The sequence below is a fragment of the Manis pentadactyla genome, chromosome 11 (genome assembly GCF_030020395.1).
Source record: "Manis pentadactyla isolate mManPen7 chromosome 11, mManPen7.hap1, whole genome shotgun sequence".
NCBI lineage: Eukaryota > Metazoa > Chordata > Mammalia > Pholidota > Manidae > Manis > Manis pentadactyla.
The window spans coordinates 37,924,944-37,950,980 of record NC_080029.1 but is presented as its reverse complement, the minus strand read 5'-3'; the positions used below and the strand labels follow the sequence as shown (position 1 = coordinate 37,950,980).

General features: G+C 39.1%; 1 protein-coding gene across 1 annotated transcript in view; it reads right to left on the bottom strand.

Moving 5' to 3' along the window:
• Positions 1–11,288, bottom strand: part of KCNH5 (potassium voltage-gated channel subfamily H member 5) — a 352,997-nt gene extending 341,709 nt beyond the window's left edge. The window contains exon 1 of the mRNA XM_057488394.1: positions 10,686–11,288. Within this exon, the coding sequence (XP_057344377.1) occupies positions 10,686–10,758 (73 nt within the window). The 5' untranslated portion in view covers positions 10,759–11,288. The remainder of the gene's footprint in view (positions 1–10,685) is intronic.
• Between the last annotated feature and the right edge of the window lie 14,749 nt (positions 11,289–26,037).

Genomic DNA, 26,037 nt, shown 5'->3' with positions numbered 1-26,037 from the left:
CATCTGTGTAGACATACTTTGTACCTTCCACAATGAGACTAATTATTATATAATAATATTGGCAACATTAAGCAGACCATCACTGTAGGAGTTTGAAATATGCAAAAAATAACTTAATTTATTCAAACTTGTTCAGCTGTCATCAAAGATAAAAATATGTCTCTACTTTTCATCTCCTTCAAGATCAAAGGTACATTTTTAAGTTTCTGTGTTTCTTTGATGGCATTAACTTCATCATTCTCCTTCTTGTAAAAATGATTCAAAATTCATGAGATACTTTAACATATATTTCTGAAATTCTAATGGTAGCTTTTTGTTATAGAAAAATATTTTTACACACACACAAAAAAGAATGTTGAACAATTCAAGGTTTCTACTTTTAATAGCTGTCATTTTGTTCATGAGAAGACGGGTTTCTTAAAAGTACACAACCCTTGTCAGAATCATTAGAAGCAAAATGTAACTGTAGTAATGCCCTATATGATTCACAAACTCATAATAAAACAGAAAATCTTCACCCTGATATATATACATAGTGACAAATTTTTACTGGATTTTATTTCAATGATTTTTCTTAAAATACCTACAGCCATAAAATACTCCCTCCTTGTAATCTGGCATAAAAGTTAAATCAGTCAAGATGTGTTTATCAGCAAGAAAAAGTATTACATATTTAATGTTTAAGCATCATTTTTCAATCTTGCAAATAAACCTTGTTTCTACAAGTGAACTGCATCTGTCCTGAAGGGATGATATTTTTTCTTTGAAGTTAACCTTTTAAGGCAATCAGGCACTAATGGCAAGATAACTAATGAAGACTTTCAATTAAAAGACTAGTCTAACCTGCACACCTGGTAGAAAACGAAAAGCAAGACTTTTTGAATGCATTTACAAGCCAATTAATTTTCTAAAGCTTTGTCCTACTTAATTTCTACTATCTATGCTATAGGAGCTAACTGTTCAAGGGAAAGATACAGATCACAAATTCAACTCATTTCTCTCCTTTGCCAGATTTCACTGGGCCAGTTACAGGAAGAAGCTGACATTTCTCTGCCTTGTTCTTTGGCTTCTCCCAGCACTGCCACTTACTGAGGTATAGAGAACTGATGTTTCTTTGACTCTAAGTAATAGTTTTCTTGTTGCGGGCAACAAGGGGTGTTAGGTTGATTGGTTTGGGTTTTATTTTTTTTCTCCAAGAAGTAAGCCAAAGTAACTAAAGTGAATTCAAATGCTTTTAAGCTCAGATCCACCAGTTTATGACTTAGGAAAGTCTCAACTATTCAACACTTTGAGTTCTCCAGGTTAAAAAAAGAAAAGAAAATCTCCCCTACCTTCCCTTATCTAGAAAAAATAGGAAAAGGTGAAAATTTATTAAGCCCTTACTATGATGGGGCACAGTGCAAGATCTGTGGCTTTGCTGAGTCTTTACAGCAATCTTGCAAGGTAGGTAGTATAATCCTGGAGAGCCCCGTTGTGTCACTGGGGGGTAAGGGCTAAAGCCAGGACAGGAGCTGTGTCATGAAGAGAGAAACACCTTTGCTCTGTACTGAGCACTGTCATCGGAGCCTTGGAAATGCCCCCACAGAGTTATGGTAAGAATACTAGTTATCTTGAGTATGGTTGTACTAGGAGAAAGAAACTGCTTCAGGAATGAATAAAGAGAACATTATCACACCTTTCATTCTGTTCTCTCAGAGGAGACATTTTGTTTCTGAGCCCAATTAATGAGGCAACTTTTTCTTTAACCTGCAATTCTTTGGTCCATCATATTCATATACATTGGCTGCATATATGTCAGTTATGGACAGGTTTCATGCCCTGAGATGAGTTAAATAGTGAACGGGCCTGAATTCACTTACTCTGCCCACAGTATTTTTAGGGGGTACAAAAGAAGTACATAGCTAAAGTCTTATCCGTAAGCATTGGTAATCTGGTTAAGAAGTAAAACTAATATTATACTGAGAGGGAAGCCAAAGATGACCCTAAGCTTTCTAGAATAAAAGACTAAAATACTAAAGACACCTTCAACAGAAATGGGGAAATGTCAAAGACAGAAAGTCTGTCTGAAGATGATATGTTCAATGATATGTTCAATTCTGACCACAAGGAGTTTCAGATGACCTGTGAGAAGTACAAGGAGAGAAATTACCTAGGCCCCTGGAAACAGGCTGGAGCACAGAGAAGACGAAACTATGACAGAGGACAAGCCTGCTCTGCAAGAGAGGGTAAAGGTGTAAGAAAGATGGTTCAAGGTTGAGCATGGATGACTATTTATTCTTTAAGAAAAGGGAGAGGAGGAAAGAGGAGGGGAGAGAAGGGGAGAAGAGGTGAAAGAGAATAGAAAAAGAATCCAGGAAAACGGCCAAGAGAAAGTGCCAAGTCATGAAAGCCAAGAAATAAACATGTGTGTGAAGACAGGAGGGGAGCACAGTCTCAAAACCTGGTAAGCCAGAAAAATGTGGACGAATAAGAAGCCTTTGGATTCACGAGAAGATTGGTCACGTGAAACCTTCTAGGACGTTTCAACATTACGGCATAGCCAGAAATCAGTTGAAAAGAGGTACAAAAGGAAATGGTCACCAAGAATTAAAACCATCAGACACAGATGGTGCCTTAAAAAATGTAAACATCTAAGTGATAATGACTAACAACACTGACACCGATAGAGTGCTTGTTACGTGCCAGTCACTGTCCCCAGCACATCGCACGCATCACCTCATTTAATCCTCACTCCAACACCATAAGCTACGTACCTCTGTTTTACAGGGGTGAACACTAGATTAAGTTAACTTGCAGAGCGAATAAGCAACAGAGCCAGGACTCTAATGCAAGCCTCCAGAACCTACAGCTTCTAACCAATGTGTACACCATCCCTCACAGGAAAAAAAAGGAGAAACATTGTCTTTATCATTCTGTTCTTTATGGATCCCCAGTGCTTGAATGAGTGCCTAGCGCACAGTAGGCACTCAAAAAAACTTTCATTTCATTAATCAACAACTAGAAAAGGTATAAGGGTCAAGCAAAAGAATGGGAGTTGTTTTTAGGGGGCTTTATTCTGGGACTCTTTAATCCTCATTGAAGAGCATCTCTATTCTTTCAATGCTGTAAACATATGAAAATAAACTCATTGTGCTTTAATTTATCCCAAATAGAAAATATGCCAGTAGACAGAAAAGATCAGGATAAAGGTTAACTTTACTCTCAATCCAAGAGTTGTTTGATTTCCAGTTAAACTAAGTGATCTGAGGCTGGCCCTACAGTCTCTAAAAAGCCAAAATCCATTTTCTCTCTTCTGCTGGATACCGCACAAGACTGCAAGCTGCTCCTCAAGGCAAAACTCACTCAGAAGATACTTATCCTGGTAAAGATCAATTCCAAAGAATAAAACTTCCCATCAATAACTCCTTACTACAAAATTATAAAATAAAAATAATTTAATTAGAATCTACAAATTTCTAAGTAGTTCTTTCTTGTATAAAGTTGGCCAGCTTAGAGATAAACCTTAAAGATTAACCCTTAGAGATTAAAACAAAAAGGATGAAAAATATTTCAGCTGTCCATCAAGTTAGACTGGGAGATGAGCACGAAATCACTTACATGTTCACCCCTTTTGCTTTCACGAGTCCCATCTGAACTGCCCTGTACAATGCAGTTTCCATTTTCAGAGACACACACTGACTGACTAAATATTTTAAACAATGCAGTTATTTATACAGGCTTACTTAATAGATTTAATCAGCATTGTTTTGGGAGAAATCAATTGTGGTTTTGTATAATTTAGGAGAAAATAAAAAAGTATTGATTCAGTTAGTTCTTGGTGTTATGCACTCTTCACAGTAGAGGACATAAAAATACGTGTAAGGTATGACCTATATCCCAAAGGAGCTGAATTCGTATGCCAACATCTTTACGACTTCCCAGTTATGTCATTACCTCGAGAAACGGCTGCGATTGTGCACCTAACTTCTCATCTCACGTCGCTTATCTCTGGAAATCAATAGGACCTTCTACTTAGTACTTTTATTCCTCTTGTGGTACCAGAGCCCAAGAGAGAAAGAAATCCATTTCAATAAAATTTCAAATAGCTCTTCAACCACTCTTCCTTTCTAAATTATTTTGGTCTTTACTTAATTTTCCTATCTTTTTCCATGTGAAAACTTGGTATATCAAAAATCTACTCTCTGGAATGTATACAAATATATCTCTTTATTATTGACAGTATCTACATAAAACCAAATACCAGTAATGTCTAAAATGCACACTGACTTATCCGACAACTTTATCATTGCCTTCATTCAATTAAATAACTTTCAAGACTAGGCTTTCTCAGTACTAACTTCTATAATATATAAAATGAGAATATTCAAATGCTTCTTTTTAGTCACTCCTCATGAATGAAAGAGAGTCATGACATACATTCCTAAGCTAGAGTGTTTGGTGGAATGTACTGAAGATTCTTTTTCAGCTTTGTTGAGGTATAACTGATAAATAAAAGTGATATATATTCAAGGTATATACCCAGATGGTTTGATATGCGTATACACTGTGAAATGACTAACACAACCTAGCTAACCAACACATCCATCACCCCACAGAGTTACCATTTGCTTTCTTTTTTGTATGTGAAACAAGAACATAAGATGGGATTTTTAAAAATTCTATTCTGCTATTAGTAAGTGTTTATCTGATTTCATGATATCTCTTTTATTCATAAAATTGCTGCATGGCATATTTTAATTTTTTCCATTAATACTAATTTTGTTTGGGACATTTTGAAATGTTTCCCAATACATGGTTTCTAATCCTACCAAATAGAAAAGAAATCCTTAAAACCAAGATTCAGATGTGCTGATTGACAGGAAATAAAACCTCTTAAAGTAATATTATCCTCAATCATATTTTGGAGGGAATTTAATAAAACTGGGGAATTTTGAAGAATATCTGTTTTAGCTCTGTATTTCAACAGTTTGGATGATATCAAAATACTAGAATCAGAAGATATCCTATGTAATTGTAAATCTGTGAACTATCTTTCAAAAAAATCAAAGCACTGGAACTGACTTTAGTTTACCAATCTAATATAAATTATATCAAGACATACAGTAGATAAAAAATTTCATTGAAATAGAAACTATATATTCATCCTTCTAATCCGAGCATTATTTATATGGCATTTTTCTGCAAACTTTTTATTTCATATTTATTATCACTACTCTGAAGTGGTTTACTACCATACAATCTTTTTCATCTACTAAAGTAAATCTTCTACTATTCTAAAATGCATTAAATTTATTCCTTTACATAAACTGTTTTTATTTTATCCCACTCATTTAGTCACAAAATGTTGGTCACCCTTAACTAAAATAAGACTGTTATAATTAAAATAAAACCTTTCTTCATTTTCCTAGATGTCTTACATTTTAGATATTTTCTGCCAAGAGTAACAACTAACTACATTAATTTCAACTTCCAATCAAACTTGAGGAAAAAAAGAAAGAAAGATGTCAACTACTTGTTCACCTGTGACAGGACCTATAGTGACCTCTTGTGGTAAATACTGTCTACAGAGCTTTGGAAAACACTACAGCCTTTCCCCAGGCTAGATACTGGACAATGTGGAAACATTGCTCCTCCATGCGAGCAAAACAGCAGTTATTAACAAGGAAAGTAAGATATAGACTAACCTAGAGGATTTCTTTTGTAAATCTACTAAGTCACTGTCAATTAAAATAATCATAGCTGCACCCTTATATTAAAAAATAGTGTCTTTATGGGTTTTCTTAGCAGAGCAGTTAAAAGATAGCGAGGTACATGGATTTCTTACCCACCCCATTTCTAGAATCAAGCAAAAGATAGACAAAGAGGGCAATTTCTAGTAAAGACAAGAATGTCCTGGGATAAGCAGCCCCATGGTCAGCAAAGTACTGCTACTGATTATACAACGCAGTGTGGGCTCTAACACAAGAGACAATCCTCTGGCTTACTTATAAATATAATTTTGGAAGTGGTTAGTTTAATTTCAACTTGTGGGATATTTTAAAAATTAAAGTGATACATTATAAGGCCTGCATACACTATGTGGTTTTATCAATATTTCCTGAATAGTAGTTAAGATGTTAAAGACTATCTTTCAAGAAAAATATCAAGAACTTTATATCCCAAAAAATTCCATTTGTTTTTCACTATTTCTTTTAGGATAGATGATACTTAAAAGGTATTTTACTATCTTTGTTTTACTTTTAATACATTAGTTGTCTATTTCCTCTTCTATAGGTTCTCTTTTAAGATCTGATGTTCACAAATATTAATTACAGTACAAAAATAATTTTACATTTTCCTATGAGATAATTGCATACAGAAAGTGCTTTTATGCAAGCTAGGTATTTCAAACAGAATAGAAAATTGAATATAATGAGCTTGTTCTATTCAAAGTTAAGTAGTTCATAAAATACTACCTTTTCTGTTTTCTTTTTTCCTGAGTTCCTTCTTTCTCTAAAGATAAAAAACTTCCTAGTTCCTCATAATGTTTAAAATACTGAAGGACAATAATTAAATTCTAATAAAAAGACATTATTTTGTAGTTATAATTTTTCAAAATGGCAACCTAGTTTACTGCCACTTAACTAATCATTTCTGCCTATTTGTTAAGGAATCAAAGACAACATATGAATAAAATGCTAAGACACAATCAGACTGAAGCCTTGAAAATATTTTGTTTTGTTTTTAATGTAAAATTCCACCTAAAAGTCTTTAAAACTAATGCTTTTCTTTCAGGTATTTATCCTCCACACACAAGTTTACTGCTCCCTACAGCCCAATATATACTGATAAATAGCTTGCATAAATAATTGAAATTTAAATAAGGTAAGATAGCCTAATCATGTTCCAGACACAGATTTGGTCAGTAAGCACTCTGAGTAGGGGCCTTCAATGAGACATTGCACTGATGTAGGAAACTCACCGCACAGAACTGAAACTTTCCCTTCCTAGCAACTTATTTTGATCCTACTAGACAAAAATGTACCTCAGTCTTGCCAATGACCTTTTATAACTTTTGGTCTTAACAACTTATTGGAGTAATAGTATGCTTGCTATATCTACTAGAGCACATGTTAAGAATTATTGTAATTTCTTTTGTTTGTCTAAAAATGATTTCATCTTGCCTTTTTTCTTAAAACTAAAAAGAAGATTCCCTACTTGTACTATTTTGGGATTCAGCTATAAAGTATGTTTGTATCCAACCTTCTCAATGGCCCTCATTATTTTATTTTATAGACTTTGAATCACCAGTAACAACTTGAAATGCTTTCCCATAACAGACTGAGTCAACTAAGTAAGGAAAATAAAAATTCAATCTCAAGAGGTGTAAAATAACAGCAAATGGGTTATAGTGCTACTCTAGGGCACAGAATAGGGCACTATTATTCTGGGGAATTGCAACTGAGGATTTCAGAATTTTATCAGGAAATCCTCAGGTTTAAAAGCTATACTCATATGTACAGTACTTCTTGTTCTTTTTCTCTGCATCATCAAGGTCTCTGATGGATTTCTAACTAGGTGAGATTACAGCTCATTAGCAGTATCTGTTGACAAATAAATGTCTGTCGTTTTCTTTTTGTGTCCATTTCCCTTTCATTTCCAATATCCCTCCTTCTCTCTTTCTCTCTCTGTCTTGCTCTGTGCATTTCTGTTACATTCTACATCTCTCTTTTACTCTTTGTGTGTGTGTGAGAGTTTTCCTCCTAAACTATCTTTGTATCTGGGTAGATGTCTGTCTGTATGTTTACCTGTGTGCATATCTTTATGTTTCTATTTCATCTGATTCTCACTAAAAGATCTGATCTTTTCATTTAAAAAAATAAATGACATTGTATCAAAAAGAGGGGCATTTCATGGGGGCAAAGGTAAAGAGACAATCCCAGCCTACTTTCCTTTAATTCCTAAATACATTGCTCACACCTTTTCTTTCTTTTTCCACTAATGCTCTGCCAACACTTCACTTTCAATGTTGTTAAGCTAGTGAATAATGAAATCTTCACTGTGACAAACTCCATCCATCTGCGAGGCTCCAGAAGGGAATTTTTTGTTAGCCTCAATTAAACAATTTTCTCAGAATATTTGTGAGAGGGAATTTTTTTCTCAGAAAACATATTTCTCAGAATGAATTTTTCTATTTCTCTGCCCAGTCACATAGAAATGACAACTGTGGGGTACTCCCACGTGAATGTGTAGACCAATTTAGTACTGTAATTGTCAATCTCTGAGGTTCTCCCTATAAAAGTGGTATGAGACTTTTCAGTATTCATTATGTACATGTGTGCATATACTTACTTCGAATACCTAACACACTTCAAACAAAGCTCAGAGTTTTTGAGCAGTGTATTAAAAGTTAGCCATAAGCAGTTAGAGGTGGTATTTAAAATGCCAAAACGAATAAATTTTTCACTTGGTGCAAAGAAACATTAAATTAACGAAACAATTATGAAGTGTAAAAAAGATAAAACATTCATTAACTTGGATGGTAAATGTAAAATGGAGACAACAGATGCAGATATTTCTAAGCCATATAAGGTAAGTCTTAATTTAATGGCATATCTGAAAAGATATTCTAAAAACTGGCTCATAGTTCCAGACTGTATAAGAAGTTTCAACCAAAGATCCTATATTGGTAAACTTAAGTCAAGGAATTCACACCTTTCTGGTTACTGAGCAGAGCAACAGAGAGCTATGGTTTTATTTTTTAAAGCCTCCTCTGAAAAGTCCTCTCAGACTAAATTGCATGGAGTTGAAGTAACCCAAGAGGATGAGAAAGCTCAAATAAAACTGGTACATCTTAAATAGCTGATTCCCATAATCTTTAAATTTCCAAAACTGGTTGTTCTAACAGTAATAACCCACTGTACTTCAGGTCTTTGTATAATATTAATAGTAACTAATATTAATTAATGTCATATTAATACAAGTAATATATGACATAGAAATTACCTTATTAATTTACACTTTATAGTATCATAAAAAATTGAGAACACATTTGAAAGCACACTGGAATGGCTAACAATATGACAATTTTTAAAAAGGTATTTTTTAAAAAATAGACCAGGCCTATTATCTATTTTTTCAACCCAAAAAGTCTGCCCTAAACTTGCATATTTTCAGGTGTTGACTAAAGTAGATGAAACAAAGTCACAAGGCTCAAATTAAAACCAAATACTATATCAAAGATTATGAAAAATATGAACACCACACTTAAATATATATATAGTCCACAACTCAGGGGAAATATCTGCAAACCTTGTTTTAGAAGAAAGCCTTATCTAAGAATTAGAATAATCTAATCTACCAGTTCAGGGAAAGGATAATTGTATTTAATTATTTATTACAATTTGAGTATGCCCCTGTCTTGCCCACTAAGCAGGAAGCTTATTGAGAAGTATCTTAATCATTTTTTATCCAAGGAATCCCACAGAGCGTCCGTTGTATAAGATATCCAAATAAATATTATTTCAACGAATGAATGAACAAGTAAACAATGAATTATGGAACTGCATAGAATATTTTCATTGCTTTGATCCTAACTCTTTTGTAATCAATATTCACATGTCTTTCTCATAATTCTCCAAGCAAAGGATGTCAAAATAAAACAAGAGGCCTCTGAAAGAAAAAACTTTAAATGATACTTTACATATCTTGCTTATAAAATTGAAAAGTATATAAAAAAAATTTTTAAGTGTAATATGTGGATTTCAGTAAAATGCAAAGTTTATAAGGTCTTAAAATGTGAAATACATATATTTTGTATATATTTAGATATGTATTTAAAATGTGAAGTATATATATATATATATAAAACCATCCCCATTCAGAATATCTTTAAGGAAATTAATGCATAAATGGGTGGTATTTTAAAGACATTTTAAGACAAGAACAGCATAACATCAGTGGCAAGGTAGAATGGCAGTGTTTGAATTCTTTCTCCAGTTACTTTAAAAGCAAGTAGCTATTGCTTCCTTTCTACATTTCTCCTGCTTAAGTCAAATCAAATACATCATATAGACCAATCCACAATGAAAAAAGAAAAAACTTTAAACACAAATTTGACCATAGTGAATGCCTTCTAGGTACTAACTGTCTATATTTTTTCAGACATTGACACTTTTTATTAGGTTCAATTCCAACAACTCTCCCCAGAACAAGGTTCCCTTCAGCAATGCCCACTGGGCCCAAAAGCCATTCTAGAGACTTAAATTTTATGAGGTAACCACTTTCACAACCATCCCAAATTGAGGGAAACCCTTCTTCCACTGAGATTAACTCTAAGAATTTGGTCAAACTCTGCAGCCTATTTGTGGGGACAGGATGAACAAGATGCCCCTCATCACAGCGAAACTCAACTCTGCACTCCAGAGGTATCTGCACCCCACCTGCTCCCCATCCCCCTGTTCCGAGCTCTGGACAGGAGGGAAGGTGGGGTGAGTACATCGTGGAGAGCGGATGCAACTAACTTTCCTCAGCCACCTCACTCCCACTCCCTCCCAAAATCAGGTTCAGCTAGTAACTGAAGCCATCAGGTGGGGCTGTCTGCATTCCCCTTCGCCTGGGGAGAGGGATAGGATGGAGGAGAGGATTGGGGGACACGCCTGGGCAGGATGGAGGAGGAGGGTGCTCTGAACTACAACTCTTCTTACCACTGGAGCGCCTGACGATATTCTCCAGAAATGTGTTCTGCGGTGCCACCAGCCCTCTCTTGCCCCCCGGCATCCTGGGTCTGGAGAGCGGCGGCCAGGATCCGCGGCGGGGGAGGGCGGGATGCAGGAAGAGAAGGTGGAGGAGGAGGAGGGAAAGGTAGAAGAGAAAATTGAGCCGAAAGAAGAGGGGGCGCGGCGGCGGCGACGGGGTCCCCTGGCTGTGTCTCCAGCCCGACCTGGATGAGCAGCTCTGGGGAGGACGACCAGGCAGTTCATGGTAGTAGCGCTGCCCCGACCGCCGCTGCCCAGACTGTGGCGGTGCCGCACACGGGGCTCGGGAGCTGCAGGCTCCGCGGGGCACAGTGCGCCTGCGCCGCCCCCGCTGTCGCTGTCCCGCCGGTGCTGATGCTGAAGCTGAGGCTGCGGCCGCGGTGGCTGTCGCCCGGTCGCGGACTCAGCATTTCTCCCCCTACCCCGCGCCCCGGGGCCGGGGGAGCGGAAGAGCCAGCTCAAGCCCCTATCTTGCGGACCCTCTTAGCCCAGACGCAGACCCCTTTCCTGCGCCTTCCTCTCACCCAGACCTAGCCCACCGCTCAGCTGGACCACCGCTGCCCAGCCAAGCCCAACTTCTGCCGGGCTGCGCGCCTGGTGGCCGCTCCTCTCTCCCCGGAGCTCGAGGCAGACCTCGCAGTACAAGGCACCGCGGAGTGGAGAAGAGGAGGTGGGAGAAGAGGCGGGATGCCAGGGAGGGCAATGGGCAGTCGGAGGGGGTCACATCTCAGCTTCTCCGGCCGGGGTCCCGCGCCCCGGCTGCTGGCGAAGACGGCTGCTAGGGCTGTGGATCAGCTCCCCTCCGGCTAAGGCTGAGCGCCAAGCAGGGACTGACTGGGCTGCGCGCGGGGACGCAGGGCAGCCACCTGACGCTGCTACCGCCCCCCTCCGGGCTCCGGCGCCCGAAGCTCTTCAGAGGAGCTTTCAGCGCCCGCCCCACCCCACGCCCGGAGCGGGAGCCAGATGGGGACGGCGTGCAGAGCCGGCGCAGGAAGAGCCCCGGCGCCCCAGGCTGGGTCTGGCGCGCCCGGGAGTGCGCAGCCACACAGCTGCCCCCGGGCTGCGGAGCTCAGGAGGCGGGCGGCGAGCCCGCCACCGCTGCTAAGTTGCGGGGAAGGTTGCACTTAACACAAGGAACAGGGGAACAGGGTGAATAATTCACACCCAGACCCAGGGGTTGTGCAGCGGACAGCGGGTTTTGCGCTGGAAAAACAGTGGAAGCAAAGGGAGCGAAGCTGTGCAGATCGGGAGGGGGAGGGTAGGTATGGTTTCTAACAACCCTCTATCGGCTTGGAGCAGGCGACAGAAATGGAGCCGTTAGAAAATAGTCTAAAAGCAGATCTTCCACGGAGAACGGAAAATGGCAGAAGTGTGAAGGGAACTGGGAGAGACAGAAAGAAAGGCGGAGCTCAAGCCGCGACACCTTCTTTTATGTAAAGCAGTGGTTCTCAAAGTGGTTCTGGACTGGCAGCATCTACTAAGAACTTGTTAGAAATATCAGTCTCTACCCCAGAGCTAGAGAACCAGGGACTCTGAGGGCGAGGGCAATTATTTCCTTTAACAAGCCCTCCAGATAAATATGATGCACGCTCAAGTTTGAGAAGCCCTGATCTAAGGCTTCGTCTCCGGAGGTTCCACCTGGGCCCATAGAGAAAGGACTCAAGGAGTGGGGAAACTGCTGAGGCAGGGTCAGAGGTTAGCGGTGAGGCCAAGCCTAGAGAAGTGAAAGCGAAAGGAAAGTCGGATGGGGGCATCCCCTTTTGCTGGGGTCAGAATGTGGTAGGTGACCCTTGTTAGAAATGGTCAAGGCTACGCTGCGGGGAAGCAGCGGGAATCCCCAAGCCAGGGTTAGTGGAAACACCTCTGCTAGGCGCCTGCCCCACGCAGGGAGAAGGGAGAAGCGGGCTCTGACTTTGTTTGGAACCCGCAAGATTCCCAATCATTGGCCATGAATTATTGATCACTCTCTCTCAAGAGCAACAGACACATAAACACACAGCCAGCTTCCAGGCTTTAGCTTAGTGTCATTTTTCCCCTCTCCTCTCTGAAATTTCCACACATTCGTCCAAAGTTTGGGCGGCTGAGCAAACTCAGAAGGTTGACACGAGGCAAAGATCAGGTTGCTCTGCTAGGAAAAAAACTCAGTGGAATAACACCAAGTTATTCTAGCTTTCCAGCCAAGCACTGCTGTTGGTGCAAGTTTAATCCCCCACAGCTGGAACACCTTCTAAATACATTGGGGTATCTTTAGTTAAATAACAAGGGACTTGGGCACAGATTGGATCTCTGTGGTTCATCTGCCAACTGCAAGAATCAGGGATGTGACTGAGGTTACAGCTCCCTCCCTGTACAAGCAGAAAGGGACCTGGAAAGGCATCCTTAGACACATAATGTGATTTTCCTCCTGTGGTGGGTCTTGTATGACCTGTGTTCACAGCAACTAGGCTAGCATGCAAACATACTGTGATCCTACACTGATCAGCCATTCAGAAATATATATATTTCATTGATCACTATCCTAGACTTCTACAATATGATCAACCCATCATCATCAACAGGAAACACTCCAAATCTGTATGTTCTTCTGCACATCATCAGCAGCCCACATCTTACTCTGAGTATTGACATCAAACATTGGGTTCCCATAGTTTCCCATCCAGCATAAATATCACTGTTCCAAATCACTCCTCTGTGGGTATATTAGCTCACACTTCCCAAAGAGAAAACTCTTCCAGACTCCATTAAGATGCAGTCACACAATTACTGGTAGTACTTCTCCATTTACTTTCATCTGCAGACTTACTAAAAATGATATTTATCCTGTCTCTTTGTGCTTAATAACTGCATAGCATTATGCAACTTTGGATTATTTTAATTATTTAAAAATGGTAGTTATAAAGTGTCAAATCCTTGATTTACACACTTTTCTTAATCTTCTGTTTCAAATTTTCATTTTACAGAAGAAGAAACCAAGTCCAAGAGAGAGATGAAGTGCCTAGTTGAAGAAGACACGTTGCTTTAGAGGCTTCACTGGGACTAGAATCAGGTCTCCTGACCCTGTAGCAAAAGCTCCATGTAAATGAGAAAATAATCAGCTGTTGGCTTAGTGTGGTAATAACCAGCAACTCCAGTGATCTCTGTTGCCATCACTGATTCTGCAGCACTAGAGGAAAGAGAAACCCCTGGCAATAACTTGCAACAGTTCTAATCAAAATTGAGTTAAGGAAAATAGAGTGGCACCATATGGATTGCCTGGCCCTCAGCAATGTGCTGGCAGGTTGCAGCAAGGTGCCAGTACAGCATTTGAATTTTTTTGCAGAGAGTCCATATGCTGTAACCAAACCACATGATTTAAAAGGTGAGAGAGGCAGGAACCAAAGAACTTCAATGTCACATAAAGGGCTTCTATTTGTTTGTTTCATTGCAAAGCTTCTAGTTTAAAGCAGAACTATTTGTGCTTTTCTCTTCTCCAGAGGTATTGTAATCAGAGTGGTGTTGTCTGTGAGTGATAGAATCCGGACCAGAGTACCACCTTTTTGAATAAGCCCACCCACCATCTCAGAGAGACGTAGGTTTCATCTTACCCAGGCTACAAGCATTCTCCAGAGGACACATCAGCAAGCCACAAGCCCACCTTTCCCCTGACCCCTCCCCTCAAAGAGCCCACCAAAAGCCCTGGCCATAAAAAGCCTCTTGGCCTGTTAGAGACCCCTTTTTCCGTGTTTTACTGGCCAGAACAGAAGGGTCCCTCTCAGGTTTAGCAATAAACCTGCTTGAACTGTTGAGTTCATATCCTTTTATCAATCCCTCTTTTCCTTTCATCTATCCCCTCTTTCAGTGAGAACCAAAAGTTCCAGTACCCAGAGGTGTCCACTGACTCCCAGGTCACAGCTGTATAATGAACAAAGCTAGATGAACTGAAGGTATGTTCCAGTTTAACAGCGGTCAATATAAAAATGAAGACTTACAAAACTGATGTATTAGGAAGTGATGTTTTGCAATTACTACTGATTCACTGAAAGAGTCTTTTGTCAAGCACCCCTCCTTTGTGAGTTTTAAAATATAGTTTATTTGAGAGTAATCGTAATTATATATAAACTCTCAGAAACGCATTAATGTCTGACTTACTGTTTGATCCCTTCTGTGAAAATGGCCTAACCACTACTCTCTGGGGAATGACTTTTCTCCCCATCCCTGTTCTTTGTTTCTGAGCTAACCTCAGCATAGGTCTAAGGTGCAATCCACAGATGCTAAAAGGGTGCTTCTGATGGAGGAATGGGAGGAAAGAAGGAAGGAAACTGCCAGAAGCTGCTCTCCATCCTGGCCTCATTAGCATGAGGTTGGTCGCATTAGCATCAGTATCAGTGCAAAACATTTCCTCCTCCCCAAGCCACTTCCCAAGCCCCACTCTGCCTCCCCAGAGTCCTATCCCAGCTCTAGTGGTGAATTATCCAAGCAGTACACAATCCTCTACATTCACAAAGTCCCACACTTAAACTTAGAACCTTCTTCCTCTCCTGTCTCCTCACATCCCCAGAATCTAAGGTGAGAAAAAGCAGAATAGAGAGATAGTATTGTCCAGAGGTTCAGTGCCTGGACCCTGGATCCAGACTGCCTGGAACTTAATCTGCCACTTACTAACTATACTTGAGAGCAGGTTCTTTAGTCTCAACTTGCCCTTCTGTAAAATAGAATAAAAATGACCTATTTAATAGTACTGTGATGAGGGTTAAATGAGTTCTGATTTGATAAAAATAATATCTCTCATGTAACAAGTATAATATAAGTGTTTGTAAATTAAATAAACCTTTTCATCCCCTTCTGCTTTCATTTATAGTAAAAGCTCTAGGTAGTGGTCATTACTAGCGTTCACCAATATCCATTTGCCTTCTCTACCTCCTAGAAACTGGTTGTGGCCATAAACTAGTTCTGATCAGTGAGAGTGAGTGGAGGTGATATGTTACTTCTTGGTAAAAACAGGTAAGAACTAGGCTCAGTTCTTAATGCTTCTCTTCCTCTGTCCCAGTGTCTTTGGAATGCCCAGCAGCACAAGGATAGCTGCTCAGAGAGAATTACCCAGACTTAGTGGGGTAGGAAGTAAGCTTTTGTTGTGTTAAAACACTGAGATTCTGGCACTGTTTCTTAGGGGAACAATAATCACCAACCGTACATTAGCATCACAGTACAAATGACAAGTTTACAAAAATCCCAACATCCAGACCACCACCCCCAGACCCAGTAAATCAGAATTTCTGAGCATAAGACTCAGTCATCAGTAGTTGTTAAAGTTTCCCCGGTGACATCAATGTGCATCCAGGTTGAGAGCCACTGTCCTAGAGCAATCCTGCACTCTCCGGGGATCTCTGGGATTTAGATATTGTGCCAAGATCCTCAGCTCCCAAGGATCAGACCTATGGGTACAGCTACTCAGCAAGGACGCAACTCTAATACATGCAACTGTGGGTTTCTTCATACTTGTAGCTGCTGAGCATCTCATGAAAAAACCACAAAACCTCCAAGACTGATGCACCATCAAATCAAGGCCTCCTCACTCAAATTGCCCCCCAATGCCACCCAATCCTACTATACATCCCTAATCAACTGTCCCTTCCATTCTTTTCAGTAACTTTTTCAAAGCTTCTCCTCTCTCTCCACATTTCAGATGTCACCCTGTCACCCTGTCACCCTCTCACCTCTCAGTCTCAGAAGATGACTCATAAAGGACAGGTCATGCTGTCAATCCTCAGACTTCCTGCCTTGGTCCTCTCTTTGCTTCTTTCTTCTAGACCAATAGGGAGCAATTTCCCTCACCATCCCTCCACCAGTACTTAGGCCCTACCATCCCTCCACTTGTGCCTCTGGAAGGAACTCACATTACTGGTGGTCCCCACATTCCTCTCTCTTTAACATTTACAAATGCTTTCTTAACTCGCTGTCCCCTCTAGCTCCATCTCCCACATCTCTTTGTGTCAATTTCTTACAAGAAGAGTAGTCTTAAGAGGTATCTCTGCTTCCGTGCCTCCTATCTACTCCTTAACCCACCACAAATTGGCCTCCACCCTCCTACTTACCTGAAACTGCCTTCTCAACATTTTTTTCAAATTGTCAAATCCAGTGAGGCAGTTTCATCCTTGGTTTTATTTTACCTGCCTATGACATTTAACCCTGTTAGCACCTCTCTTCTTGAAACATTCTCCTATCTTAGACCACCTCAGTTTAAAACATGACTCTGTGACCTCAGTATTTTAATTAACCTATCTGTGCCTGAGTTTCCTTATCTGTAAAAAAGAGAATAGTAATAGTGCCTACTTCATATGGTTGATGCAAGAATTAAATGAGATAGTACAGGTGGACAGTCTTGTATCCACATTTCTGAAATTTTTTTCATAATGTCACAAACACATTTGCCAGAAAAGCCTGACCTGAACTGCCATGAGGCTATTTCTGGTCTTTCTTTCTCCTTCTTGCTGTGAAAATTGACATGTTTTGCTGCATAGGTATTATTGCACTTGATAACAGGGATTGCTGTCCCTCATTGTGAAAGGGGAGATACAAATACACAGAAATCCACAAATTTCTGAATTCCCTGCACAAATGTCATTCCTGCAACTCTAGCATGCATACTTGTATGCTGACTGGCTAGCTCTATGTGACAGTTCCTCAGGGACCCCAAATCTAACATACCCTAAACAAACATAGCATCTGGCAGTCTGCCCAAACTTTCTGCCCCCCTCCAGTGTTTCGTATCTCGGGAGCGCAGCTTCCAGCCACCCAGTTGTCCAAGTCTAACTCTCCCTAGCTTCCATGTCCCAGTCTGCTCATTCTACCTCCCATAAATCTCTTTAAAGTATCCAGTTCTCACCATCACTGTTGGTACTGCTCAAAGTCAGGGCTCTTCCTATGCAGTGAGGATTGAGAATTTTTGTTCCCCTAATTTCCTGTGCCTAAAGTAAGTTCATAATCCATATCAGTCAGGACAGACTAGGTTATAGTACAGTAAAAACAGTGCATGAATCTCATCTTTCACTTGGATCACTGCAACAGTCCTCTGAATATTTCCTGTATCTTCCTGCAATCCTCCTCTCCACCTCCATTTGTAAGTTGCATCCCCATTCATTCTTCAGTCTTCACTGAAGCTAAAGCTCTTTAGGTCATTTAAAGCATAAATCTATTTAGGTCACCCTTCTAAATTCCTCTTTGCCCTCAAGTTAAAGTCCCAAGCCTCTAGCTGTACTTATATATTAATTATACTTATATTTAAAAACAAAAAGGTGCTTCGGGGAGAAAAAAGACAAGAAGTGGAGAAACTAGATTAAAGACCCCTGCACATGAGGTGATGCTTTTAAATATTAATAAATGCTCCCTCTCAACCCCATATTCGTTATTAGTCTCTTGCTACCATTGCACCATTGATCCTCCATGGCACACCTCTTTCTAGCTTGAATTTCAAAAGCCCAGATATTACAAAAACAAAAATGCAGTAAGAAGTGTTATAATAAAGGCTATGTGTATTTTCACCATTGCTAGACACAGTTCTAAGTACTTTACATGCATTTTCTCATTTAATCTCATTTCATTTTAATAGAGTAAAATTGAATTTCATTTATGTGCCAGACAATAGTAGGTATTTAAATTCCCATTGAACCAAAAATGAAACTAAGCCACAGAGAAGTTAAGTAATTTGCATGAGGTCACAAAACTGGTATATAAGGTAGCCAAATTATACAACCAGGTATTCTGTCTTCAGACCCAAATTCTTAACCATTCTGTTTAACCAAAAGGTTTGGGAGATAACTAATAAGAACCAAGTATCTCACATGCTCCCACTTCCAGCCTACATGAGAAAACAGTTCCCTCTGCTAAGGAAAGGGAGACTAGCTGGAGAGGAGCCACAGAGTAAGAAAGTCCTGTCTCTGGGGCAATGTGGGTAGATCCCTGAATTTCCAAGGGAAAAAAAAAAAAACAATAGGTTTATGAGAGCCAAGACAGAGAAGATCTCCTCTAAGGAGGAGAAAGGACCATGAGAAGAAATGGTTGATGTGGGTGGCTAGAGACATGCGATCTTAATTAGCATAGAGAAATGCCCAGATGCTGGTGGGCACGTGGACACAAACATAGTGGAGTGATTCACCCATGCCCTAGAGGTCACCCAAGAAGCAGGCAACATGAAATAAGTAATTTCAAATCAGGTATATTGCTGGACTTACCTACCTGTCTCCCTCACTACACTATGAACTCCTAAAGTCAGAGATAGCATATTCTGTATACATGTTTCTTTACCTCAGAGTCAAGGCCTACAGCATGCAGGCCACAGAATAAGTTGATCTGTTAATTAATCAATGCAGTTGGAAAAATTTTAGTGTGAAATTAAAAATTATAATCTACGCACGCTTCAGACTATACCTCACAATGCCAAATATATTACCAAGTAAAACACTTAAAAACTATTTAAAATAGGCTTCTAAATTATTTTTGAAGCATAGGAAATTATAAATAATAAGGCAAGCAGGTCTGATTACATCAAAACTATATCACCCACATGTATACAAAAAGCATAATACAGATGAAGAGGAATTCAAAGGAATGAGAAAAATTATTCATAATTAATATGATTATGAATTTGAGAAATAATATGTCCTCAAATGTTTTGTTGCTATTTACAATGTGACAACTATAGACATGAACACTTCTAAGTCTAATCTGCATTATTTATAACCTGCATTTTCTCTATCACTTTCTCAACTCTACATAACCAACAAAACAATAAAGAAAACACCGATTTGTAGCATTAGCTGGTTTTAGTGGCTGGCTTCAAGTTTCTAATGTGGCATCACCGAACGTGGGATTAGAAAATGAGACGCAGCAGCACACCATTATATAGGATCTCCACCATGCAGATAATCGGCATAAGTAACCTTAGGAGCATAGATAATAGTAAAATGTAGAAACATAATTAGAAAGTGGTGAGTTTAAGTATTGACTGTCTTCATTTTTAATATAAGTTATTTATTGCAAACATAATTTTTATTAGTGACTAAGTAATTCAAAAATTAGTGACATAATTTTTATTTGTTATATGTTTAACAAACCACCCACAAGATCCCTGTAAATGTAAAAGCTGGCAAGACAGTTCCAGCACACCACTGAATGTAGGGCTGTAGGAGGACATTGCCCCAACCCAGGGCAGAGGGCCAGTCGCAGAGCAAAGGCGACTCCCCAGATGAAGCACTGTGGAAACAGGGACCAACAAAAGGGGTTCTGCTCAGGGATAGTCTTGACTTCCTTTTTTGCTCTAGCTAGATGGACCTGAATTTCTGTTGCCACCAAAACAGCCCTGAAATGTGTAGGACTCTATAGTACGTTCCATCTATTACTTCCATTTCTTAAAATGGCTCAACATGGAAGGTATTGCCTCCATTTTACAGATAAAGTATTTTGGTTATTAAATCCTGTCTCATTTAAGCCTCAGAACGACCTATAAAATACCTGGATGACTATTTTTCTTTGTTCTCATTCTTCCCTTATTCAGTGAGATATTGAATTACTTGCCCCACTGTGGGATTAGAGCCCAGTGTGTCTGAGTCCCATGTACTTCCTCAGCTTGCAATCTCAGCAAATGCAGGGTTCCTCAGCAGTGAATAGATCAGCATCTATAAGATGACTAAGCTTTTGACCTAAAGAAAAGAAAAATCTATTCACTGGCTTACTCCACCTTCAACAACAAAAAAAGTCTGTCACATCATTGGCAAGCATGTAAATTCTATTCTTATTGTTTCATTTTCATCATTAAGATAAATGAAAACACCAACCAATATTCATGTTGGAACTACACTATCATTAATAAGAACCATAGGTTGGCTACAGGCTCAAGACTAAGGCAAAAATGAGCGAAAGCATCCTGTGAGTATCAATAGCTACATGGAATTTACAATAAAGAGTGCTGAATATCTATTATTCAGCATACAATAAAGAGTGCTGAATATCTATTACTCTATCTTTACTGATAGAAAAGATGCTACCCATCTTTTCTATCAGTAGAATTTATAATAAATTTAAGTATGTATATATGTATATATACATGTGCATGTATCTTTTTCTTGAAAGTCACCACACAGTCAGCCATTAAACATTTACCCACAGACAATTCTGCATTTAGCAATCCCAGTTTAAATAAAAGCTTCTCTTCCCAATATCTCAATACCCATGCAGAGGGAGGCTGATGGGCACTACCTGTGTCACATGTCTATGTGTCTATGTCCACACCAAGGCCGCTTCGAAAGGGAATGTAGTAGAGAAACTGGCTCAGCCTGGGCAGATGCCGGGCAATACCACATTTGATAATCTCACTGGCTATGGAGACAGACACAGTTCCCTAAAAGCAATAGAGATGCTGGACAAACACAACAGTAACGCCCATCACAGTAGGTCCTCAATAAATGGTCGCCAGTACCATGTAAAGCAGCTCTGACCTTTTAATCTCAGGAAAGAAAATTAGTTTACTCACTCTGTAGTACATCTGACATTCTAAAATTAAATAATCTCCAACTCATTTTCATTTTCTCCTTTCCCCAGAATGTCAATAGAGTTCCAGTCAACAGTTGTTCACAATCAATCATTCTCTCATCTAACTAGTATTATTTCTCAAGCTTCTGCTTTTTAAGGAACTGGGGTCAGTACTGTGGATCCACTTAAGTTTACTCCGAATTTGATAAATGGCATTCTAGCCTGATCAAAAGCCCATCTGTGGTGTTGCAAACATCCTGTTCTGTATATGGCACTACTTTTTTAAAAACAGTTTATGCCACCTCAGTTTCAGTAGACTAATTGAACCAAACATGTTCAAAGAAACAAACTCTAAGAATAAATCCCCAAATGTCAGTGCTGTCTAGGAGGAATGAAGAAACATATGGGATCCCAACTATTCTTCAAATTACTCATGCCAAGGTGCCTTAGGGAGCTGGACTCCAGAGAGCAGCTCTATGCCTTCCAGAAAGTCCTATGGCCATGTAATTCTAGTGGCAATCTTGAAAAAAAAAAACATAGATGGTGCACTTAAAAGTCATTGCAAAAAAAAATTCTTATCACAAAGGGCCTTTGTTACATTCCATTTGCAGTATAAAGCACTGATATATCCCTAAAATTGGGCAAGAAATGTCTCCTATCATAAGAACATCCTTTGCATGTGGACATAGGGAATGCTATCCACCCTGTACATCGTCTTTGGGTAGATCAGGCCAGCATCTTCTCGGGAGATGACTATAGGGTTCTTTGAAAAACCTATGGCATGAATCTTACTTACATCCAAAAATGAACAAATGGCTCTTATGCTAGAAAGGAATAGATCAAAGTGGCTCAGATGTATAAACCAGGGACAGTTAAAAAAGAGTTTTTGTTTAAAGGATATGGGCCAAAAAGAAAACAGAAACTCAGGAAGTTAAAGTAAGTATGACCTTTCCAAAAAAACCTTGAGAGAGAGAGATATATACACCCAGTTTTGAGTAGTGGTTACTTTGGGTGGCAGAATTCTGAGTGAGTATTACTTTCTTTTTCATATTTTAATGCATTACCAGGTTATTTTTATAATGCACACACATTTCTGTATGTGTATGTTTTTACATCTGCCTTTATAATCAAAAAGAACAAAAATAGCCATTTTCATTTAGGAAGAACCAGACGAACAACAGTCTGGAAACTTCAGGTGGAAGCCAGGCTAGTAGCCAGTTGCTCTGCCTCTGATGTGATCAAAACATAGTTTGTGTTTATTCATTCAGTTCAACAAACACTACAAACACTTCCCATGCACCTACTTTCGGCCAGACCCTAGTTACGCTATGGGAAGCGTAGACAAATCCATCTTATTTCCTGCCGTCAGTAAATTCACAAGGAAAGAACCCGGCTTTAGATACACATTTAGAGAAGATATGCAACTTTGCTAGAGTTGCCATAACAAAATACCCGGACTGAGAGGCTTAAACAACAGAAATGTATTTGCTCATAGATTTGGAGGCTACAGGTCCAAGATCAAGGTGCCTGTCGGCAGGTTTGGTGCCTTCTGAAGCTCCTGTCCTCGGCTTGCAGACAGCCACCTCTGCATCGTCTGCCCATATGGCCTTTCCTCTGTGCACACATCCATGAGGTCTCAGGTGTCCAAACTTCCTCTTCTTGTAAGGAAAGCAGCCAGATCATATGAGGGCCCAACTTAAAGGCTTCATTTTAATTTCATGACCTTTTTAAAGGCCCTATCTCTAAACACCACCATATCCTGAGGTGCTGAATGTTATGACTTCAACACTGAAGGGGAATCCATTTTGAAGGGAGACCATTCACAAAACTAAACCTTCAGTGGTAAAATTCTTATTTATTTTGTGATTTTCTATTGATGTCTCTTGTATTTTCTTTGTAAAATCTGAACCATATATTCTGAAATACCTTACAAAATAATTAATAAGAATCATATAAAGAAAATTACTCTTGTCTTCTTATAAAATTATTAGATACCATATGACACATTAACTTTTATGTTTTACATTCAAAATATAGAAAAAGTGACCAAAATGTAGTGGAGAAATGACAAACTTCATTCAAATGCCTATGCAACCTAGAAAAAGAGTACAATTTCCAGAATACAATTTCCTGTATTCTGGAATACAATTTCCAGAATGAGACTAAATTTATTAACAAAATAGAGCTTTATCTTACGTGATTTGAGGAGTTATAACTCCTCAATCACTATGTCTTATATGAAACAAGGTGAATCAGGCTCAAATAAAATCAGAGATTAAAAAGCTGGAATCACCTATAAGATATAAAAATGTTTTCATACAACATGTTCAAAAATTCCACTCACTTTATTGAAGAATGTCAAAATCCATTCTGTCTTAAACCATATTCCATATGTAAGAAAACAGACATACCTCCTACATGGAGAAAAGGTGGCTTCCCAAGGGACTTAACTGAGCAACTGCCTGATTCAATGTAGCTGCCCATGGTAACAAAAATCAAATGAAAGACTATTCTCAATTACAAGCAAGCTCATTCCTTCTCAACAGTATTCAGGATAATGCCAGCAACATGTCCTCCTTAGCACACTTGATAAAAGAATATCCCTTCTCACCACTCCTGCATTTTCTTTTGTCCAAGATTTTGCAAGTATAACAGGAAGAGAGCCAATGAGGCTGGCAAACAGATAGCAGCATTTATCACCACAGTGTCAGGCACAGAGTGAATACTCAGCAGGTGCAGAGTGGACAACTGTTCGCTTCCTCTCTGACATATATTCCCTGGTAGTCCCCTCTTTTCTTAACTGTACCCAAAATTGCTTTGGCAGCATCCATCTCCCAGTTATAGGGTGTAGCTGCATGACCCACTGCTCTCCCAGTTCCAGCACAGGAGTCTTATCTGGCTCAAGTCGGTCAGCATTCCCTATTCACTTTGTCTGCAATGATCAGTTTAATGGTGACCATATTATTTAGAAAACAAAGAGATACGATAAGACTTTAAAGAATAGTCCACGGAAGAAGCAGCTTTCTCCCTTTCCCCTAGTTGGTGGATTTTGAAGCCTAGAATTAATGCAGCCATTTTGGTACCTAAAAGGAAGAGCCTGGAGCCATAAGGGGTCAATAGACGGAGCTTCCACTTGGAGCCCACAAATGCATCCTTAGCATCTAGATATGATCATCTGCTAGGTTGACTTATCATTTTCCCTTCACCGCTTAAGCTGGTTTGAATTATGTTTTCTGTCACTTGCAACCAAAAGATTTCTAACTGATTCCTGAGAAAAGCTTCATTAAGCAGGATGATAGTGGGAATCAAAGGATTAATAAACCCAGAAGAGAGAGAAAAAAGATCTAAGCAGAAGTGACAGCAATGAGTCAAGAAAAGGAAGGAAAGAGAGAAAGGGAAGGCAAGGAAGGAAAAAAGAAAAAATACAGCCTGGAGTGTCCTATATAAGCTTGGCTGTGGCTAATGAATTAGGGGCAGGGTGTGGGCAGAGAAAGAGGAATAGGAAATGAAATTAGATAGACCCACTACACAATGGAGAAGAGTGGGGAAAATATTGATATTAACATCCATCTTGCCTCCTTTTACATAGGTCTGTCTCCTGCGGTTGTCTCTGTATACCTGGTGTTGGGTCCTGCCAGACAGTTCATGCTAACAGTGTGACTTATGGTGGGGGCCTTGGGCCACCCTGTATCAGCTTAGCCTCTGGATGAGCCGGAGACTGAGTAACTAGGTCATCCGCATGAGTGCATCATGCCTACCTAACTGGCCCACAGTTAGATCGCCTCACACCTTGGCTCAAGTGAGCTTTCCTGACTGACAATACTCTACATGTGTTGTCACACATCACTACTGGGAGGAATAGCACATCTGTACACCTGCACTCAGAGAGGACAACAGGAAGATTGCACTTGATCTCCCCTGGCCTCTGCCCTATGCACCTTTTACCTTTCCTGATGTCAATCTCTATCCTACCACTGTAATAAACTGCAACCATGAATATAACAGCTCTTCTGAGTTCTGTGAGATCTTCTAGTGAATCACTGAATCTGCCTATGGTCTTGGGGACTCCAACACAGGGGTCAGGACCTTAAAAGACGGTTAGGATTTCAGTGTTTCAAATATGGGACAAAATCAATTTAGGAGACAGGAAACTTGTGCCATAAAAAGAACCTCTAAATATTTTTATGTCAACAAAATCTTGAGATTAGAAATGATTCTTACACATCTGAGACATATAGAACTGTAATATTATTACTAAACAAATGAATTTCTACAGAAACAAATTTTTATATACATACATATATGTATATATGTTAGTATGTGTTTATATTCATATTTATGTTTATATTTATATATAAATATGTTTAATTCTATTGTAAAGTTTGCAATCATTTAAGAGCCTTCATAAAATATTTTCATTCATATTTCATAGACTTCAGACATTATATATTCTGTATTACATATACATTATAATTCTTTCTACTATTAAATATGAATAACAAAGTTTCTCTATAATTCACATTTTACAGCTTATGATTTTCCATTATGCATAGGATCAGCTCCTATCCACCAGAATAATTATTTTCAAGCCTTGTATTTGTATTAAGCAATTTTTTTAAAAACTGATGTGCACTATTTTTATAAATATATTAAAACACTTCTTCCCCAAATTAGTTCATTTACATTGCAACTTAATAAGAATAACTGGGCAGCATTTCCCACAAGTAACTAAATTATGCCTACAAATACAACATTTTTTATCTTGTTTTATTACTAGTACCTTATTAAAAGAAATACG